Source organism: Phacochoerus africanus, chromosome 2 (assembly GCF_016906955.1).
Source record: "Phacochoerus africanus isolate WHEZ1 chromosome 2, ROS_Pafr_v1, whole genome shotgun sequence".
In the NCBI taxonomy this organism is placed as follows: domain Eukaryota; kingdom Metazoa; phylum Chordata; class Mammalia; order Artiodactyla; family Suidae; genus Phacochoerus; species Phacochoerus africanus.
Genome location: NC_062545.1, coordinates 177,479,112 through 177,496,832, shown reverse-complemented (window position 1 = coordinate 177,496,832; position 17,721 = coordinate 177,479,112). Strand labels below are relative to the sequence as shown.

The 17,721-nt window shown below is 36.7% G+C and overlaps 1 protein-coding gene across 4 annotated transcripts in view; it reads right to left on the bottom strand.

The window, feature by feature from the left end:
• Positions 1–1,914: 1,914 nt before the first annotated feature.
• TOGARAM1 (TOG array regulator of axonemal microtubules 1) overlaps positions 1,915–17,721 on the bottom strand; it is a 75,852-nt gene continuing 60,045 nt past the window's right edge. For 2 of the 4 annotated variants that reach the window (XM_047767241.1, XM_047767242.1), the window contains 7 exons: positions 17,552–17,710; positions 14,212–14,338; positions 11,604–11,722; positions 8,565–8,754; positions 6,390–6,609; positions 3,655–3,741; positions 1,915–3,027 (listed from right to left, as the gene is read on the bottom strand). In XM_047767241.1, coding sequence (XP_047623197.1) covers positions 2,774–3,027; positions 3,655–3,741; positions 6,390–6,609; positions 8,565–8,754; positions 11,604–11,722; positions 14,212–14,338; positions 17,552–17,710 — 1,156 coding nt within the window. In that variant the 3' untranslated portion in view covers positions 1,915–2,773. Of the gene's footprint in view, positions 3,028–3,654; positions 3,742–6,389; positions 6,610–8,564; positions 8,755–11,603; positions 11,723–14,211; positions 14,339–17,244; positions 17,358–17,551; positions 17,711–17,721 lie in introns of those variants that run through there. The other 2 variants (XR_007133168.1, XM_047767243.1) reach the window with 2 other exon arrangements.

Genomic DNA, 17,721 nt, shown 5'->3' with positions numbered 1-17,721 from the left:
GAGTGCTAGCTAGACTTCTGAGTTCTCAATATCAAGAAGTTACTAACACAGAGAAAAATCTTTAAGATGTGGGACTCTGTTACATATGGCTATTTTCTTTATAATAAAACACAGATTATGTGAAGTAAAGCTTTCATATTAATAGTAGTGATAAATTTACTGTACTTTTTGAATGCAAAATAATCATTGAAAATAAGGGATGATTAAGGTTACATATAAAGTAATGCTCCTCTTCTGCCTTTGAAATTTAAAATTTACCTTCAATATATCTAACAATCAATGCAAATTTAGTAGGCACATTTGCAAATGATAAATTTGGTCAATTAATAAAATTTGGAATTTATAACTATTGTTTGAATAATAAATATAATAAAGAGTGAAGCAGGAGTTCCAGATGTGACTCAGTGGACTAAGAACCTGACTAGTATCCACAAGGATGTGTGTTTGATCCCTGGTCTCATTCAGTGGGTTAAGGATCTGGCATCATGGCATAGTTTGGGCAAGCTTCAGCATAGGTCGAAGACACGGCTCAGATCTGGCATTGCTATGGTTGTGGTGTAGGCCAGCAGCTGCAGCTATGATTTGACCCCTAGTCTGGGAACTTCCATATGCCATAGCTGTGGCCCTAATTAGACCAAAAAAAAAAAAAAAAAAATCTTAGGTGGTGGCAAACTATGCCAGAGATCTGTTTCTGTTTGGCATGAGCTAGCGATTTTCTTTTTTTACATTTTCAAAGAGTTGTAAAAAAAAAAAAAAAATGACGAATATAATGCCAAAATTTGTCTGTGGCCTATAAAGCCAAAATTTTTATTTTATGGTCCTTTACAGAAAATGTTTGCCAACTTTGGACCTAAATTATAGGAACACGATAAAAATCATCTAGAAGAAAAAGAATTTTAAATGTATTTAATTATAAAGGTATATATAAATAGACAAAGTAACCATGACTTTACTCTCCTTTCAAATAAGCTTCAAAATTTTGTTTGCTTTATTTTCTCAGAAATTGTGGTTTAATACAGTCACTTTTTTTTTTTTTTGCTGCAGCCCTAAAGAAGACAAAAGACAAAAATAAATAAATAAATAAAATAAAAAGCAGGAGTTTCCATCCTGGCTCAGAGGAAACGAATCTGACTAGCATTCATGAAGACCCAGGTTTGATGCCTGGCCTTGCTCAGTGGGTTAAGGATCCACTGTTGCTGTGAGCTATGGTGTAGGCTTGCAGACACGGCTCAGATCCTGTGTTCCTGTGGCTTTGGTATAGGCCAGCAGCTACAGCTCCAACTGGATCTCTAGCCTGGGAATCTCCATAAGCCAAGGATGCAGCCCTAAAAAAAAAAATTAAATTAAAAAAATAAAAAGCAGCCAAATATATTAAAAAACTGGTCAGTGACACAAGAAGTGAAAAAGAATGAAGTTCATAATTGTAATAAAGTGATCGTAAGCTACAACACAGAATCACAGAATTTTGGAGCAAAATGGAACTTTAAAAATCTAGCGCAGCCCCCCACATTTAATTAATTAATGCCACGACCATGGCATGGGGAAATTCCAGGTCCAGGAATAGAATCCATCCACAGCATCCAGCAGTGGCCCAAGCCACAGCAGTGACTGTGCCGGAACCCTAACCCACTAAACTACTAAGAAACTCCAAGCCCTCACATTTTAGAGATGACAAAACTGAAGCTTCAACCTGGTAAGTGACTTGCCCAAGATCACAGAGCTAATTTCCTATAAAGCTAGAATTATAATGTGGTTCTATTGTTAGATCAATAGAGATAGGTTAATATTGTATCAAGTAAAAAGTGAAAGTGATAGGTCAATATTATAATACATATTTTCCCAATTTTAACATATATAGAAGTTGGAAAAATAGGACACCTCTCACACATCTACAGAAATAAATCCTTTTATTTTATAACATTTCTTTTCTTTTTTAAGATGCATACAGTACTTATAGCCCAAGAATTCTGAGAAAAGCTATAGAATACCTGGCACTATATTTGAGAATTACACAACTGGGCAGCAAAATAACACCTTTATAATGTCAGGACATACAGAAATAAAATTTAGTGTTTTGCACACAAAAATAGGGAATTACATTAGACACGTTTCCTTAAACGTGCATTTAAAATGTCTAAATGTTTTCTAAAACTTTGGTCATCATGCTTTATTATAGCCTGTTAAATTTCACAATTATGTAGATGATTAAACCCAAATGGTGAGCAAATATATCACATTAACACAGCAGCAAAAGCAAGCTAATACTGCAGAATCATATTAGCAGACTGATTTCAGAAATACATGTTTTTCACAAACAGCACACAAAACTTAGTTTGTGATAACATAGTTCAATGACTCTTCTTCCACTTCATAAAATAAGGCTGAGGAATGAGACATAGCAGAACATGATTACATAATAAAAGGTATATTTTTAATTAAAAGGTCTAATTGTACATATAGGGCAACAAAATTGCAGTTACTATATAGAATAGTGCAAATGAGCAGGACTTTTCTCAAAAATATTAAAATTGGATTCACCCCATGTGCGTCAGATTTCATGAATATTAGATATCATTTTAGATTTTTGTGTGATGGGTGCAAGTGACAGGGTTGATAGTATACTTACAGGCTACAAACAAAAATAGCTATTGACTTAGTTTACTGAATGAGAAGTGCAGGCACTGAAAATCTAATTTTAAAAAAACTTGCATTTGTCATCATGTAAATGGTTTTGTTCGTTAAACCATATTTCATCAAAGACCCATAATTCATTTCAAATTGTCATATCGAGCAATTCCTCTAAACTCTTTTTTATGTGTGATGGTTGAGATGCAGCCTGATTTAACAGATTCTGACCCATCTGTGTAAAAAGCACTTTTGATAATTTAGCTGTGGCTGCTCGTATATTTCCTCCAGCTCCAGGCAGAGAGCCACTATTTGTCATGTTCCCTAAGAGATGCCATAAAACAACCAACACTTTTTGTTCTGTGGCATGGGGCTTCCTTTGATAAAGTTCTGTAACAATATCTGAAACATAAAAATATGGTAAACAGTGAGGTTTTTAAAATAATCAAGTTCTGACAATTAAAAAGCATGTAAAATAAACTAAGCTTCTTCCCTATGCTATTTGCCCTAAAATGTTAGGTATCTTCAAAAAAAGTAAGGTCAGAAACTTAGCTCCCAAAGACTTGGATCTCTGAATATTAGAATTCTACATATTACAATTAGTTCAGGAAAAAGTAATAAAGACAGAAATGAAACCAAAAATTCACCTCAGTGTTTTCCAAATGCAATTAAGTCAAAACATACATATTTTAAACTCATACAGATTTTCATTAAACACTTAATTTGAAATAGCAGTTTTCTATGAGTACCAACATTTGATTTTAATGTCTTTTTTATTTATCTTGTTTATTTCTACTAACAGGAAGACTAAACACTCACTGGGTAAAAAAGAAATAAAATTCTTTTGAAGAAAATTTTTGGGATACAGGTCTTAAAAGGTCCTTTTGTGGATTATTATACAATTTATTTCTACTTCATGGATAATGATATTGAGTTTGATAGCTATCCTAAAATTGAATTGAAATACCCATCAGTGTATCGTTGGCTAATAAAATACTTCTTTAGAAATAACAATTAAAAAATATTTACCAGCAAGCTTTTCAGTCATATCTTGTTTGGCCTTTCCATTTAAAAACTGAGCTTTTGTGCAAAATGGTTGCAGAAGTAAGTAATTATCTAAACAAAAAGAATAACATAGAGATACATGTTTAAAGAATTATAAGATCTGGAGTTCCCGTTGTGGCTCAGTAGTAACAAACCCGAACAGTATCCACGAGAATGCAGGTTTGATCCCTGGCGTCACTCAGTGTGGGTTAAAGATCTGGTGTTGCTGTTTCTCTGCAAACTTGTTAGCATTTGGTGTTGTCACTATTTTTTTTTTCCTTTGGCCACACCCACAGCATATGAAGTTCCTGGGCCAGGGATCTAATCAGAGCCACAGCTGAGGTGAACGTGGTCCTTAAGCCACTGAGGGAGGCCAGGGATCAAACCCACAACCTCATGGATACTAGTTGGGCTCATTATTGCTGAACTACAATGGGAACTTGTGTTGTCCCTATTTTTAATTTTAGCTGTTCCAATACTTGCTACAGACTGAATGTTTGTGTCCCCCACCCAAATTCATAAGCTGAAACTCAATTCCCAGTGTGATGATGTTTGAAGGTGGAGCTTTTGAGGGGTAATCAACACATGAAGGTGGACCCCTCATGAATGGGATCAGTGCTTTTGTAAAAGAGGTCTCAAAGATCTCTCTTGCCCCTTCTACCATCTGAGGACATAGTAAGAAGATGGACATTTATAAACCAGGAGGAGGGTCCTCATCTAACACTTAATCTGCTGGTGTCTTGATCTTGGACTTCCCAGGCTCCAGAACGGTGAAAAATAAATGTTCGCTGTTTCTAAGCCATCCAATCTGTGGTAGTTTGTTACAACAACCTGGACAGACTAACACACTCATGTAATGAAAATGGTCTTAAATTGTATTTGCATTTTCCTAATGACTGGTGATGTTAAACATCTTTTTATGTGTTTATTTGCCATCCCTATAAATGTTTCTTCATGTTTTTGCCCATTTTCTAGTTAGATTGTTTGCTTTTTAAAAAAACATTGAATTTTAAGAGGCCTTTGTATATTCTAGATATGAATTCTTTGTCAGCTATTTCCTCCAAGTCTGTAGTTTGTTTTGTAGATAAATTGGGATGACAACATAGAGGATGACTTCTCTAGTTAATTATAAGCTAAACTACAGAAACATGGTTATGAAAGATGGAGACCTCAGCATCCAGAACTATTGACGCAACCTAAACTTGAACTGTTTACTAAAACCCAGGACAGAGATCCCAGGATAAGCTACTTTAAAAATATGCTTATTTTATTACTCACTTATATTTATTTTTACTTTTGTAACACAAAAAAAAATATATATATATATATTTTTTGTCTTTTGTCTTTCTAGGGCCGCACCCGCAACACATGGAGGTTCCCAGGCTAGGGGTCTAATCGGAGCCAAAGCTGCCGGCCTACACCACAGCCTCAGCAACACCAGATCTGAGCCTTGTCTGGAACCTTCACCACAGCTCACGGCAACGCTGGATCCTTAGCCAATGAACAAGCCCAAGGATCAAACCTGCAACCACATGGTTCCTAGTCAGATTCGTTTCTGATGAGCCATGACCGGAACTCAGACAAAAATAAATATTTTTATCTAGAAAAAAATTAGGGTTGGACTTCCCTTATGGCACAGCAGCTTAAGGATTCAGCATTGTCACTGTAGTGGTGTGGGTAGCTGCTGTGGTGCAGGTTTGACTCCTGGCCCAGGAACTTCCACATGCAGTGGGTGTGGCCAAAACAACAACAAAAAAAAGAGTTTTGAAGAACAAATGTTTTAAATTTTGGTGAAATCCAATTTATGGACTTTTTATGGATCATAGTTTTAGCGTTATGCTAATAACTCTTCACAAGTATAGGTCCTAAGGATTTTCTTATTATAGTCTAAAAGTTTTAGTTAGCAGTTCCCATTGTGGCTCAGCAATAGCCAACCCAACTAGTACCCCTGAGGACATTGGTTTGTAATCCCTAGCTTCACTCAGTGGGTTAAGGATCTGGTGTTGCTGTGAGTTGTGGTGTATGTCGCAGATGCGGCTCAGATTTGGCATTGCTGTGGCTGTGGTGTAGGCTGGCAGCTGTAGCTCTAATTGGACCCCTAGCCAGAGAACCTCCATATGCCACAGGTATGGCCCTAAACAGCAACAACAACAACAACAAAAAAGTTATGCAGTTAAATTTTACATTTAAATATATGATCTATTTTGAGATAATTGTGTCATATGTGAAGTTGATGTAGAAAACAAGAATTAAAAAGTCAAAAAGTAAGGAGGGAGTTCCTGTTATGGCACAGCGGAAAAGAATCTGATTAGGAATGATGACTTTACAGGTTCGATACCTGGCCTCGCTCAGTGGGTTAAGGATCCGGCATTGCTGTAAGCTGTGGTGTAGGTTGCAGACGTGGCTCAGATCTGGCATTGCTGTGGTTCTGGTGTACGCTGGAAGCTATAGCTCTGATTAGACCCCTAGCCTGGGAACCTCCATATGCCCTAAAAAGACAGAAGAAAAAAAAAAAAAGGACAAAAAAATTAAGGAGAGAAAGTTAATCTAATGGGATGGTATTTAACTAAAAATAACTAAAATTACTACTGAGAAAATAAAAAAATTTTATCACAACATTAAATGACAAAAATTGAACAGCTAGGTTTTTGGCATTACAAAAAATGTGTAGAACCAGAAACTACAGCCAAAATAATGAGTGACAAAGTAAGATTTCTTACCTACATGCTGAATCAGTGCCTGAATAACATTTGTGGCAGCAGCATAGATTCCTGGATTCTTGGAATTCAGATTGTTATCTACTATTGCTGGAATTAGCATGTTGATTATAGGAGATAAGTTGTCTCTAATCAAAGGAATCATTTTATGCATTGTTTCTAGAGCCACCAGATTTACTTTACTATTGGAATCATGAAGTCGAGATTTAAAAGCATCAAAGATCTGAAAGCAAATTGGTAAATTATTTAAAGTGAAATAATATTGATATCTATTATATTTAAGCTCCTTATGACATTTCACAGTATTTATCCTTCTAAAGGAGAAATGTACTATTTTAAAACACACACACACACACACACACACACACACACACAGCTCCTGTCATGGCTCAGTGGTTAACAAATCCGACTAGGAACCATGAGGTTGCGGGTTCGATCCCTGGTCTTGCTCAGTGGGTTAAGGATCCAGCGTTGCCGTGAGCCATGGTGTAGGTCACAGATGTGGCTCGGATCCTGCGTTGCTGTGGCTCTGGTGTAGGCCGGCGGCTATAGCTCCGATTAGACCCTAGCCTAGGAATCTCCATGTGCTGTGGGAGCAGCCCTAGAAAAGGCAAAAAGACAAAAAACAAAAACAAAAAACCAACCACACACACATCTTATTTAACATGAACTTGAGATAACAGGAACCTTATAACAATTTGGATGCTAAATCTAAAGGTTAAATTTTCTTTCAGCAAAAAGAGAAGGCTTCATAAATCACCTAAAAAGACTCAATTAAGGTTGAGAAATTCTGTTCAGTACACAGATGACTAAGACTTACTGTAAATATGATAAAAATGTTCTTTTCTAAAATGTGCAGGTTAGTTTAGCTAACTTTAGGAACTTAAAAAAAATTCTATTTTTATCTCTATTTGTAACAGAAGTAAATATGCAAGTTTTACTGTAGAGATTTAACCTAGTTTCAGTTTAGAGGTTTCTCACAAGATTTGTGAAGCAATTTTTTTTTTTAGGGCCGCACCCATGGCATAGAGGCTCACAGGCTAGGGGTCTAATAGGAGCTACAGCTGCTGGCCTATGCCACAGCAATGCCAGATCCGAGCTGTGTCAGTGACCTACACCACAGCTCAAGGCAATGCCGGATCCTTAACCCACTGAGTGAGGCCAGGGATCGAACCCATAGTCACATGGTTCATAGTCGAATTTGTTTCTGCTGCATCAGGACGGGAACTCCCTGCGAAGCAATTTTAGAGTTAAGTTTGTATTATTACCTCTTAAGTACTTAAACAATTGTTCCTTGCTCTTCTAATTCTGAGCTTTCCTAAATTCAAGATATAATAAAGTGAAAGCTAAGCAATTCTTTAGTATGTCAGGTAAGGAAAGAGCTATTCTGTGAGACTGACTATTAACTAATAATTCGTGATACATACATCAGGATATAAAAATTACTCAACAGATATCAGAAAATGTAACTTTCTAGTTCCCAAGAATGACATGGTAACATGTTACTTTTCTTCTGAAAATTAAGAGATACCACCACTGGAATTAAGAGCTGTTACAGTATGTTTGCCAAATTTAATGAACCCAATACAAATTTAAAATGGAATTTAATGAATAAATTACTCTTGGAATTAACTGACCTAAACTCTGATGAAGCATAAACAATCCACTAACATTTATTATATCTCTCTTTTCACTGCTTTTTATCTTCTTATATACATTATAAAGTACAAATATATTTATAAATACAGTAGCATAATATATAAATTAGCTTTATGCAAATTTCTAGCCTACATATGAAAAATTTTATTATCTAATTCTAAGTCATATCAGGTCTCTTAAGTGCCTGATTTTTAAAATATATATAGATTCACTCAAGATATACTTATTGAATGCTAGGTTCTGAGAGCTCTGAACATATGGAGCTTTCAAGGAGTTGTCATCTAGTGGGGGGAAGTCAAACAGGTAAGATGCTATTTTCTTACTCTTTTCCTCAATTACTTTCAATTGTTCTAGAATGCTTTTAACAGAGCGGAACCTAAGCAATCTGTTATTTTCACTAAATCTATTTTAAGACATTAAAGTAATATATATTTCAAGTATTAAGATAAAGGCAATTTTTATACTACTGAACTTTGTTACCAACAATTAAAAATGAAAATTAATTTTTACAGTCCTTACCTTCACAATATTTCCAACAACAAGCTCTTGATTGTTTTCTGTATCTGATAAAAGCTGCTTAATCCCATTAATACGATCCCGAAAGTCTTTTGCATTTAATAAACCTGTTATGACTTTAATGTACTCAGCACTTTCTGAGGAATTGCGGGGAACTGATTTTCTGGTAAATTCACGAATTTCAGTTACCTCTCTAAAGTGAAAAAAAGGTAAAACACAATAAATCATTCTTATAGTGTATTTTTTTTTTCCATCTTTTTAGGGCTGTACCCATGGCATACGGAAGTTCCCAGGCTAGGGGTCGAAATAGAGCTGCAGCTGCTGGCCTACCCATAGCCACAGCAATGCCTGATCCTTAACCCACTGAGTGAGACCAGGGATTGAACTTGCGTCCTCATGGATACTAGGTGGATTCGTTACCACTGAGCTACGACAGGAACTCCATCATGTGTTCATTTTTAAAAAATTTACAAAATGACTTAACCTAGAGCCACAATAACTGTGTTTTAGGTACCTAATATTTTCCCTGGGTTTGGTGGCTTGCTAGGAGGCCTCGTAGGATTCAGCATGTAGTTTTAGTCATGGTTAAATTTTATTATAGCAAAAGGATACAAAGCAAAATCAGCCAAGAGAAAAGACACATGGGGTCAACATCTAGAGGAAACTAGACTCAAGTTTCCAAGGGTCCTTTCCTAGTGGAGTCACACAGTATAAACTTAATTCCTCCAGCAACAAACTGGGACAATGCATGTGAAATGTCGTCTACCAATGAAACTTATTTTTATGGGGAGTTAGTCATGACTGGTTTTCTGCCTTGGTCATACCAAAATTCTTAGACTTGCAGAAGGAAAGCAGGTCTTCAGCACTAACCAAATTGTTAACCCAAATAATACAGGCACAGTAAATTACTCCTATCAGTTAAAGAATGGTGGGAATCCTCCAGAAATCCTAGTCTCCAGTTGGTAGCCAAAGGCTAACCTCACAAGCTGGCCTTTACAAGGACAGCGGTCTCAGTCCTGAGATATTAACCTTTTTCTGCAAAATATTCACATAAACATGCCTGGGAAAATTATAATCTTGAGACCAGCAGGATTTACTATTTCAACGACTTAGTATTGGTAGCATAATGCTTTCCATTGCTATAAAGCAGTCACTCAATGTGACAGATATCTCTGTCAACTTTCATATATGATATACAGCAGCATTCATTACATCTCTCTGTGAACTGTACTTTAAACAGCAAGGTTCCAAAGCATATATTTTCACATGGATTTTTATTTTTTTAAATAAAATTTATTATTCAAAGGTACACAAATACAGATAATATGAAAGACACTGTGTATCTCCTCATATAACTTTTAAAATAATGTTTATTTTTATTTTTTTATTTTTTTTTTTTTTGGTCTTTTTGCTATTTCTTGGTCTTGGGCCGCTCCCGCGGCATATGGAGATTCCCAGGCTAGGGGTCCAATCGGAGCTGTAGCCACCGGCCTACACCAGAGCCACAGCAACGCGGGATCCGAGCCGTGTCTGCAACCTACACCACAGCTCACGGCAACGCCGGATTGTTAACCCACTGAGCAAGGGCAGGGACCGAACCCGCAACCTCATGGTTCCTAGTCGGATTCGTTAACCACTGCGCCACGATGGGAACTCCTAAAATAATGTTTAAATACATATGTATTTGCTTTTAGCTCCACAACTGAGACACATGGAGGTTCCCAGGCTAGGGGGCGAATCAGAGCTATAGCTGCCAGCCCACGACACAGCCACAGCAATGCCAGATCTGACCCATGTCTGTGACCTATACCAAAACTCATGGCAATGCCAGATCCCCAACCCACTGAGCAAGGCCAGGGATGGAACCCGCATGCTCATGGATACTAGTTGGATTTGTTTCCACTGAGCCACAATGGGAACTACTAAAATATATTTTAAAATATGCCAAAGAGATCCAAATACTTTTGAAAGATTTTTTTTAATTATCTAATCAATTAAAATTTGCTAAATAGTTTAAACAGGTTACACAATTGCATATATAATTATATATATATATATATATATTTTTTGTCTTTTTGCCATTTCTTGGGCCGCTCCCGCAGCATATGGAGAGTCCCAGACTAGGGATCTAATTGGAGCTGTAGCCACAGGCCTACACCAGAGCCACAACAACATGGGATCCAAGCCACGTCTGCAACCCACACCACAGCTCATGGCAACACCGGATCGTTAACCCACTGAGCAAGGCCAGGGATCAAACCCGCAACCTCATGGTTCTTAGTTGGATTCGTTAACTACTGCGCCACGACAGGAACTCCACATATATAATTATATTTATAAAATTTTTAAGAGCAGTTTTTTTTCTGGTTGGTGATATTATAGGTAATTGGTTAAATTCCTTTAATGTGTGTATATTTCGAAGTTTTTTTTCCCTCCCTAACCCTAATTATGTATAAGTAATAATCAAGGGGGAAAAGTAAAGGCTATAAAATAAAAAAAAATTGATCAGAGTTGTCCAACACAGGCCTAATATTGACAAGTTCAATAACACTAAATTTTTATTAATGTTTAGACCATGTAAAAGCAAGTTGCTGTGAATATATAATTGCCTTATTAAATGTAATCACTAGGGTTCCTGCTGCAGCTCATAGGCTGATGAACCCAACTAGTATCCAAAAGGATGCAAGTTTGATCCCCGGCCTTGCTCAAGGGGTTAAGGATCCGGCGTTACTGTGAGCTGTGGTTTAGGTTGCAGATGAAGCTCGGATCTGGTGTTGCTATGGCTGTGGAGTAGGCAGACGGCTACAGCTCCGTTACGACCCCTAGCCTGGGAACCTCCATATGATGTGGGTATGGCCCTAAAAAAAAAAAAAAAAAAAAAAAAAACTAATCACCACACATTTTCAAAGTCCTTACCAACTTCCAAAACTCCATTAAATTTCAACAAATACCCCCATGATGCTTCATGAAAACATTCAAATGAGACTCCCATCACTAGGGAGTAATTTCTCTAATAATATGGACTCTCAAAAAAGATTCTACCTTTCCGCTGAACTGAAAGCATCTCTATAAACAGTTGATGACCTGGTATTTCCAACACTGCCAGTATGAGATCTTCTTCCTTTCGCTGAAGGAGGATCTAGTGGTATCTCTCCCAAACCCTACAGGTAAATATAAAGACAGACAATGCAATTAAAAGACTTAGAGCTGATAAAGGGAAATAACTTATACATTGTAATTTCCATAGCAGTCATTGTTGATCTCTTTTATGATTGAAAGTGTATATTAATAACATGCTATACTTGTGCTTTAAAGGGTATCAGGATTTCCCACTGTGGCACAGTGGGATAAGAATCCGAATTCAGCAGCTTGGGTCACTGAGGAGGTAGAGATTCGATCCGAGGCCAGGTGCAGTGGATTAAAGGATCTAGCACTGTCACAGCTGTGGATCAGATTCAGTCCCTGGCCCGGGCATTTCCATATGCTGTGGGTGCAGCCATAAAATAAATACATACATACATAAATAAATAGTATCAAATATATAAGCTATCTTGTAACTAAAAGCAAATTGACAAAATATGTGACTAACTAATAAGAAATGATATTGGCTTGGTAAAACTGTTTAAAATTTTAAAAATTGGGAGTTCCTGTTGTGGCGCAGCAGAAACAAATCTGACTAGTATCCATGAAGATGTGGGTTTGATCCCTGGCCTCACTCAGTGGGTCGGGGATCTGGTATTACTGTGAGCTATGGTGTAGATCGCAGATGTGGCTCAGATCCCAAATTGCTGTGACTGTGGTATAGGCAGGCAGCTGCAGCTCTGATTTGACCCCTGGACTGGAAACTTCCATATGCCACAGGTGCAGACCTAAAAAAAAAAAATTACTATCTATATTTTATAACTACTCTTTCTAAATCTTAAAATCTATATAGAAAATATGAATATATATATAAATATGAACACATTACATAAACAATGAATTCTATGCAACACCAGTATAAGAATAAACACTTTGATAAGAATTATTTTAAACGTATTTCTTCCTGATACTTGTAATTGAAATGACTCACTGATATAATCCCCCTCATTATAGTAAAGATAATTTTTTGCATGGTTATTTTAATTCTCTATGAATTAAGACAACACCAATAGGCAGAAAAAAATGCTCTAAGATGTTTACTGCAATACATATTTAAAATATCCCATCATAAATGAATCCTTTGCCCGAGGTTAATAATATATAAATAGATTACTTTTTTACAAGACACTTTTCACTTTTCATTTTGCTTGTTATTCTCTCAGATACTCATTTTACAAAGATTTTTCTTTCCTTTTGCTTCTTCTTTTTTTTTTTTTTTTTGGTTGTGCTCCTTCATGTGGAAGTTAAGGCCAGGGATTGACTCTGTGCCACAGCAGTGACAATGCTAGATCCTTAAACTGCTGAGGACTCCTACAGACTTTTTTGAATCCTCATTATCTACCAAGATAAATAAGATATGAGGCTAGTTCTCAAAGATCTCTTATCAATCAATACATCACAGTGTGTCAGTAGCTGTAACAGGGGAACATACATGGTAAATAAAGCAGAGAACAAGTGTGATAAACATCACTATATTTTTATTTATTTATAAAAACTAAAAAAAATTCTGGTTTAAGAAATAAAGTAGGAGGAGTTCCTGCTATGCCACAATGGTAATGAACCTGACTATCCATGAGGAAGAGGGTTCAATCTCTGGCTCCACTCAGTGGGTTAAGGATCTGGTGTTGCCATTAGCTGTAGTGTAGGCCAGCAGTTGCAGCACCAATTTGATCTCTAGGCTGGGAACTTTCATATGCTGTGGGTGTGGCCCTAAAAAGAAAAAAAAAAAAAGCAAGCAAGCAAGCATGTGGAGAACTCCCATTGTGGCTCAGCAGGTTATGAACCTGACTAGTATCCATGAGGATCCAGGTTCAATCCCTGGCCCCGCTCAGTGGGTTAAGGATCCCATGTTGCTGTGGCTATGGTGTAGGCTGGCAGCTACAGCTCCGATTGGACCCCTAGCCTGGGAACTTCCATATGCTGCAGGTGTGGTCCTAAAAAGAAAAAAAAAAAGTGACAGGCCTAAAATTATATAGTTACTAATTCTCTAAGTTGTAATTCAAACCCAAGTATTGTAATTCCAATAAACCACACTGCAATCTACCCAACATCAAACTTCTGTTCAATAAATATTCGCTGATACTATGAATCTCTATTTAGCATTGGGATTGCTGAAATGATACTGTGGATATATTCTGAAGGGTTAACACAAGTAACCAAAGAATTATTTCTAACTTTTACCTTCCTGGGCAAATGAATGTTGCTTTTAAAGTTGTTTATGAAACAAACTTCTTGGAGTTCCTATTGTGGCTTAGTGGGATAAGAACCCAACATAGTGTCTGTGAGGATACAGGTTTGATCCCTGGCCTTGCTCAGTGGGTTAAGGATCTGGTGCTGCAACAAGCTGCAGCGTACGTCACAGATGCGGCTCAGATCTGGCGTTGCTATGGTTGTGGTGTAGATCAGCAGCTGCAGCTCTGATTCAATTCCTAGCCTGGAAACTTCCATATGCTGCAGGTGTAGCCATAAAAAGAAAAAAAAAAAAAAAGAAATAAACTCTTCTACATACCTTTTGCCGTAAACTTTTAATAGACTCCTTAATATATGGCAAATCTTTAGATGGGACATATTTTTCAAGCATTTTATCAAAGTTAGGATGACACATCATGAGGAAAAGCATCTTTCGACCATAATACCTATGGATATTTGAGAAATATGTAAATAATTCTATAAATCTTAATAAGCTCAATTGTGTCCTCAGATCCAATTTTTTTTCCAATGGAAAAAAACTACATTAAGATTGCAATCTCTATTCTAAGTAAAATAATGAGGTAGCTACACTAACTGGACTAGACAGTATAGCATTCTCTTGCCACCTACCTTGAAAAGCAACAGAGCTTCAAACCTTTTAGCTATGTGTCAGATGGAGAGCAAAAAGATTTGACTCTATTTTTCAGGTACCCTAGGGTCCGTATCAAGGATAGCATTGGGTAGAACTGTAAACTAAGAGAAGTGTGTCTTTGTCCTGGGTTCCTGGCCTGATAACCGTGTGTTACTCAGCTGATGGCCAGATGTTCTGCCTGAGTTAAACTTTCCAAAGTTCTATATTTAAGACCCTCTCTTTCTTCTTTTTTCCTGCCAAAACTTACCTGAGTTTCAATTCTTCAAAACCGTATTCTTTGCTACCTAAAATATACCCAAAGTTACTTGGTAAATCGTGGCCAACATATCAATGAATGTCTAATGTTCTCTTTTATGCTATATGAATTTTAAAATAATTCTTTTAGGATAATACCTTAAGCCAAGATAGCATTCTAGTGGTACATGATATGGTGGAAGTACATATTGGAGTTATTTTTGGTTAAGGGGGTCTTGTAGTACCTCATAATAATGCTATATTGGTATTCTTCAAGGAGGCTTGGACTTTAAATAATTAGAGTTATACTTTTACTTACAACTTGGAATATATGAAGCTAGAAGAACCAGAGGAGGCAAGGCTTTTGTGAGGGAAATATATAGGATGATCTCAGGATCATCTATATCAACCAGACTCCTTCAAATGTAATAAATTATTGAAAGGGAGGTAAATATCATTGAACAAAAATTACTTTTCTTGCTTCACAAACAGAATAAGGTCAACATCTAGATAAGTAGCTCCTAATTAGTTATAGTTTCAAAGATGACTCTTTTATCCCAGAATATTAATAACTGTAGGTCTACTACAGGCCATAATAAAATGAATGGCTAAAACAAATAAGTAAACAAACAAAAGGGACACAAAATGTAAAAAATATATAAAACTTGAAAGTTGTAATCAATTCATAAATTTAAAACATCAAATAAGAATCTAAGAAATGACAAAGTGGATTAGAAGAATTACCATGCCATTAAGGAAAGGTTAAAATGTACACAAAACATTTATTATAAATCTAAATCTTATTTTGTACCTAACTAGTCAATTGAGATCTGATCCTCCTAAACTATTTTGAACTTTACTGTGGTATGCAGAACCTCTAAAATGGTAAGCTATGAAATAATGTCATTTGCAGCAACATGGAGGGACCTAGAGCTTATCATACTAAGTGAAGTCAAAAAGAGAAAAACAAATACAAATATCATATCACTTACATGTGGAATCTAAAATATGACACAAATGAACTTTTATGAAACAGAAACAGACTCACATAGAAAACAAAGTTATGGTTACCAAAGGGGAAAAGCGATAGGAGAGGGAGAAATCAGGAGTTTGGGATTATCAGATACAAACTACTACATACAAAATAGATAAACAATAATAAGGACCTATTGTATAGCACAGGATAATATTCATTATCCTGTAATAATCCATAATGGAAAAGAATATGAAAAAGAATATGTATATATATGTATAACTGAATCACTTTGTTGTATACCAGAAACTAACATTGTAAATCAACTATACTTCATTAAAAAAAAAAAAAGAAATGGTAAGCAAAATCTGTGTTGCCTTAAATCACTATGTTTGTGGTAATGTATCACGTAGCAATAGAAAATGAATACATTTACATTCTATATTAGCTTTTCACAGAATGACTTCCGCAAGATTAATACTCTAGTTACCTAAAGTAGTGGACATCTTTGTTTTAAAATGTTAAAAATGTGATATTCTTCTTTAATCTCTATTCATATATAGCTGCCATGATTTTTAGATTTTTGTATGGGATATTATAAATCATCTAGTCCTAGTACAACCTTACTAATTTTTTTTTAAGGCCGCACCTGTGGCATATGGAGGTTCCCAGGCTAGGGGTCAAATTGGAGCTATAACCGTCGGCCTATGCCACAGCCACAGCAACGCCAGATCTGAGCCACATCTGCGACCTACACCATAGCTCACGGCAATGCTGGATCCTTAACTCTTTGAGTGAGGCCAGGGAAGGAACTTGCATCCTCATGAATATTAGCTGGGTTCACTACCACTGAGCCATGACAGGAACTCCCCAACCTTACTAATTATATAGATGAGGAAACACAGGCTTTCAGAGGCTAAATAACTTGCTAAGGGCAGACAGTGATTGGAGCTAGGAAATGAACCTAGGCTTCTGAGTATCCAAAACTGTCAGCACTACAACTGTAGTACCATCCACATCTTAAATTATTTTGTCATCTTTCTGTTTCTTAACCTTCATAAAACTGTTCTTCAAGCATAGACAGCAATCAGAAATTCATGGAATTTTCTTTTTTCTTTTTTTCAGGGCCCCACCTGTGGTATATGGAAGTTCTCAGGCTAGGGGCAGAATTAGAGCTTCAGCTGCCAGCCTACATCACAGCCATGGTAACGCCAGATCTGAGCCACATCTGCAACCTACGCCATGGCTCACAGCAATGCCAGAACCTTAACACACTGAGACAGGCCAGGGATTAAACCCGCATCCTCATGGATATTAGTCGGGTTCTTAACCTGCTGAGCCACAGTGGGAATTCCCACAGAATTTTCTAGGTACACATATCTCATGTCATCCATTTTGCTTCCTGTATTTTTCATGTGCAATTATTTCCTTGATTTTACCTGACTGCTTGGAAAATTTATCATTTCCACCTAAATGCATTACCTTACATTTGCCCACAATGAAGTTCTTCTGCCACTTTTCTGCCCACTCACACAGTCTTGTGCCGTTTTCATGAAGATCATCCCTGTGACATGGCATCTCACTACCCAGAAGTATGGAGTATCATCTGTAAATTTGGAGAATTCACTGTGCACTCCCTCAAGATCATTTACAAATTGATTAAATAAGACCATCCCCCAGCACCAATCCCTGGGGATCCCACTTTTCCATTTAGAAAAATGCTCATTCTTTTTTAACCTTCGTTACTGCATTTAAGCCCTTTAATAAGAGATTCAGCAAATAGTATTAGCAGCTATTCACCTGGTTTCTGGTGAGCTGTCCTGAGCAAATTTAGCAGCAGCTGGTAATATACGTTCAGCCATATCTTTTGTTCCAGATAAAATACGCTCCGGTTCCATAAATTCCACTACATCTGATAAGTGCTGAGCTGCACATCTTCTTACCGCAATGTGTAAATGGCTACAGGGAGA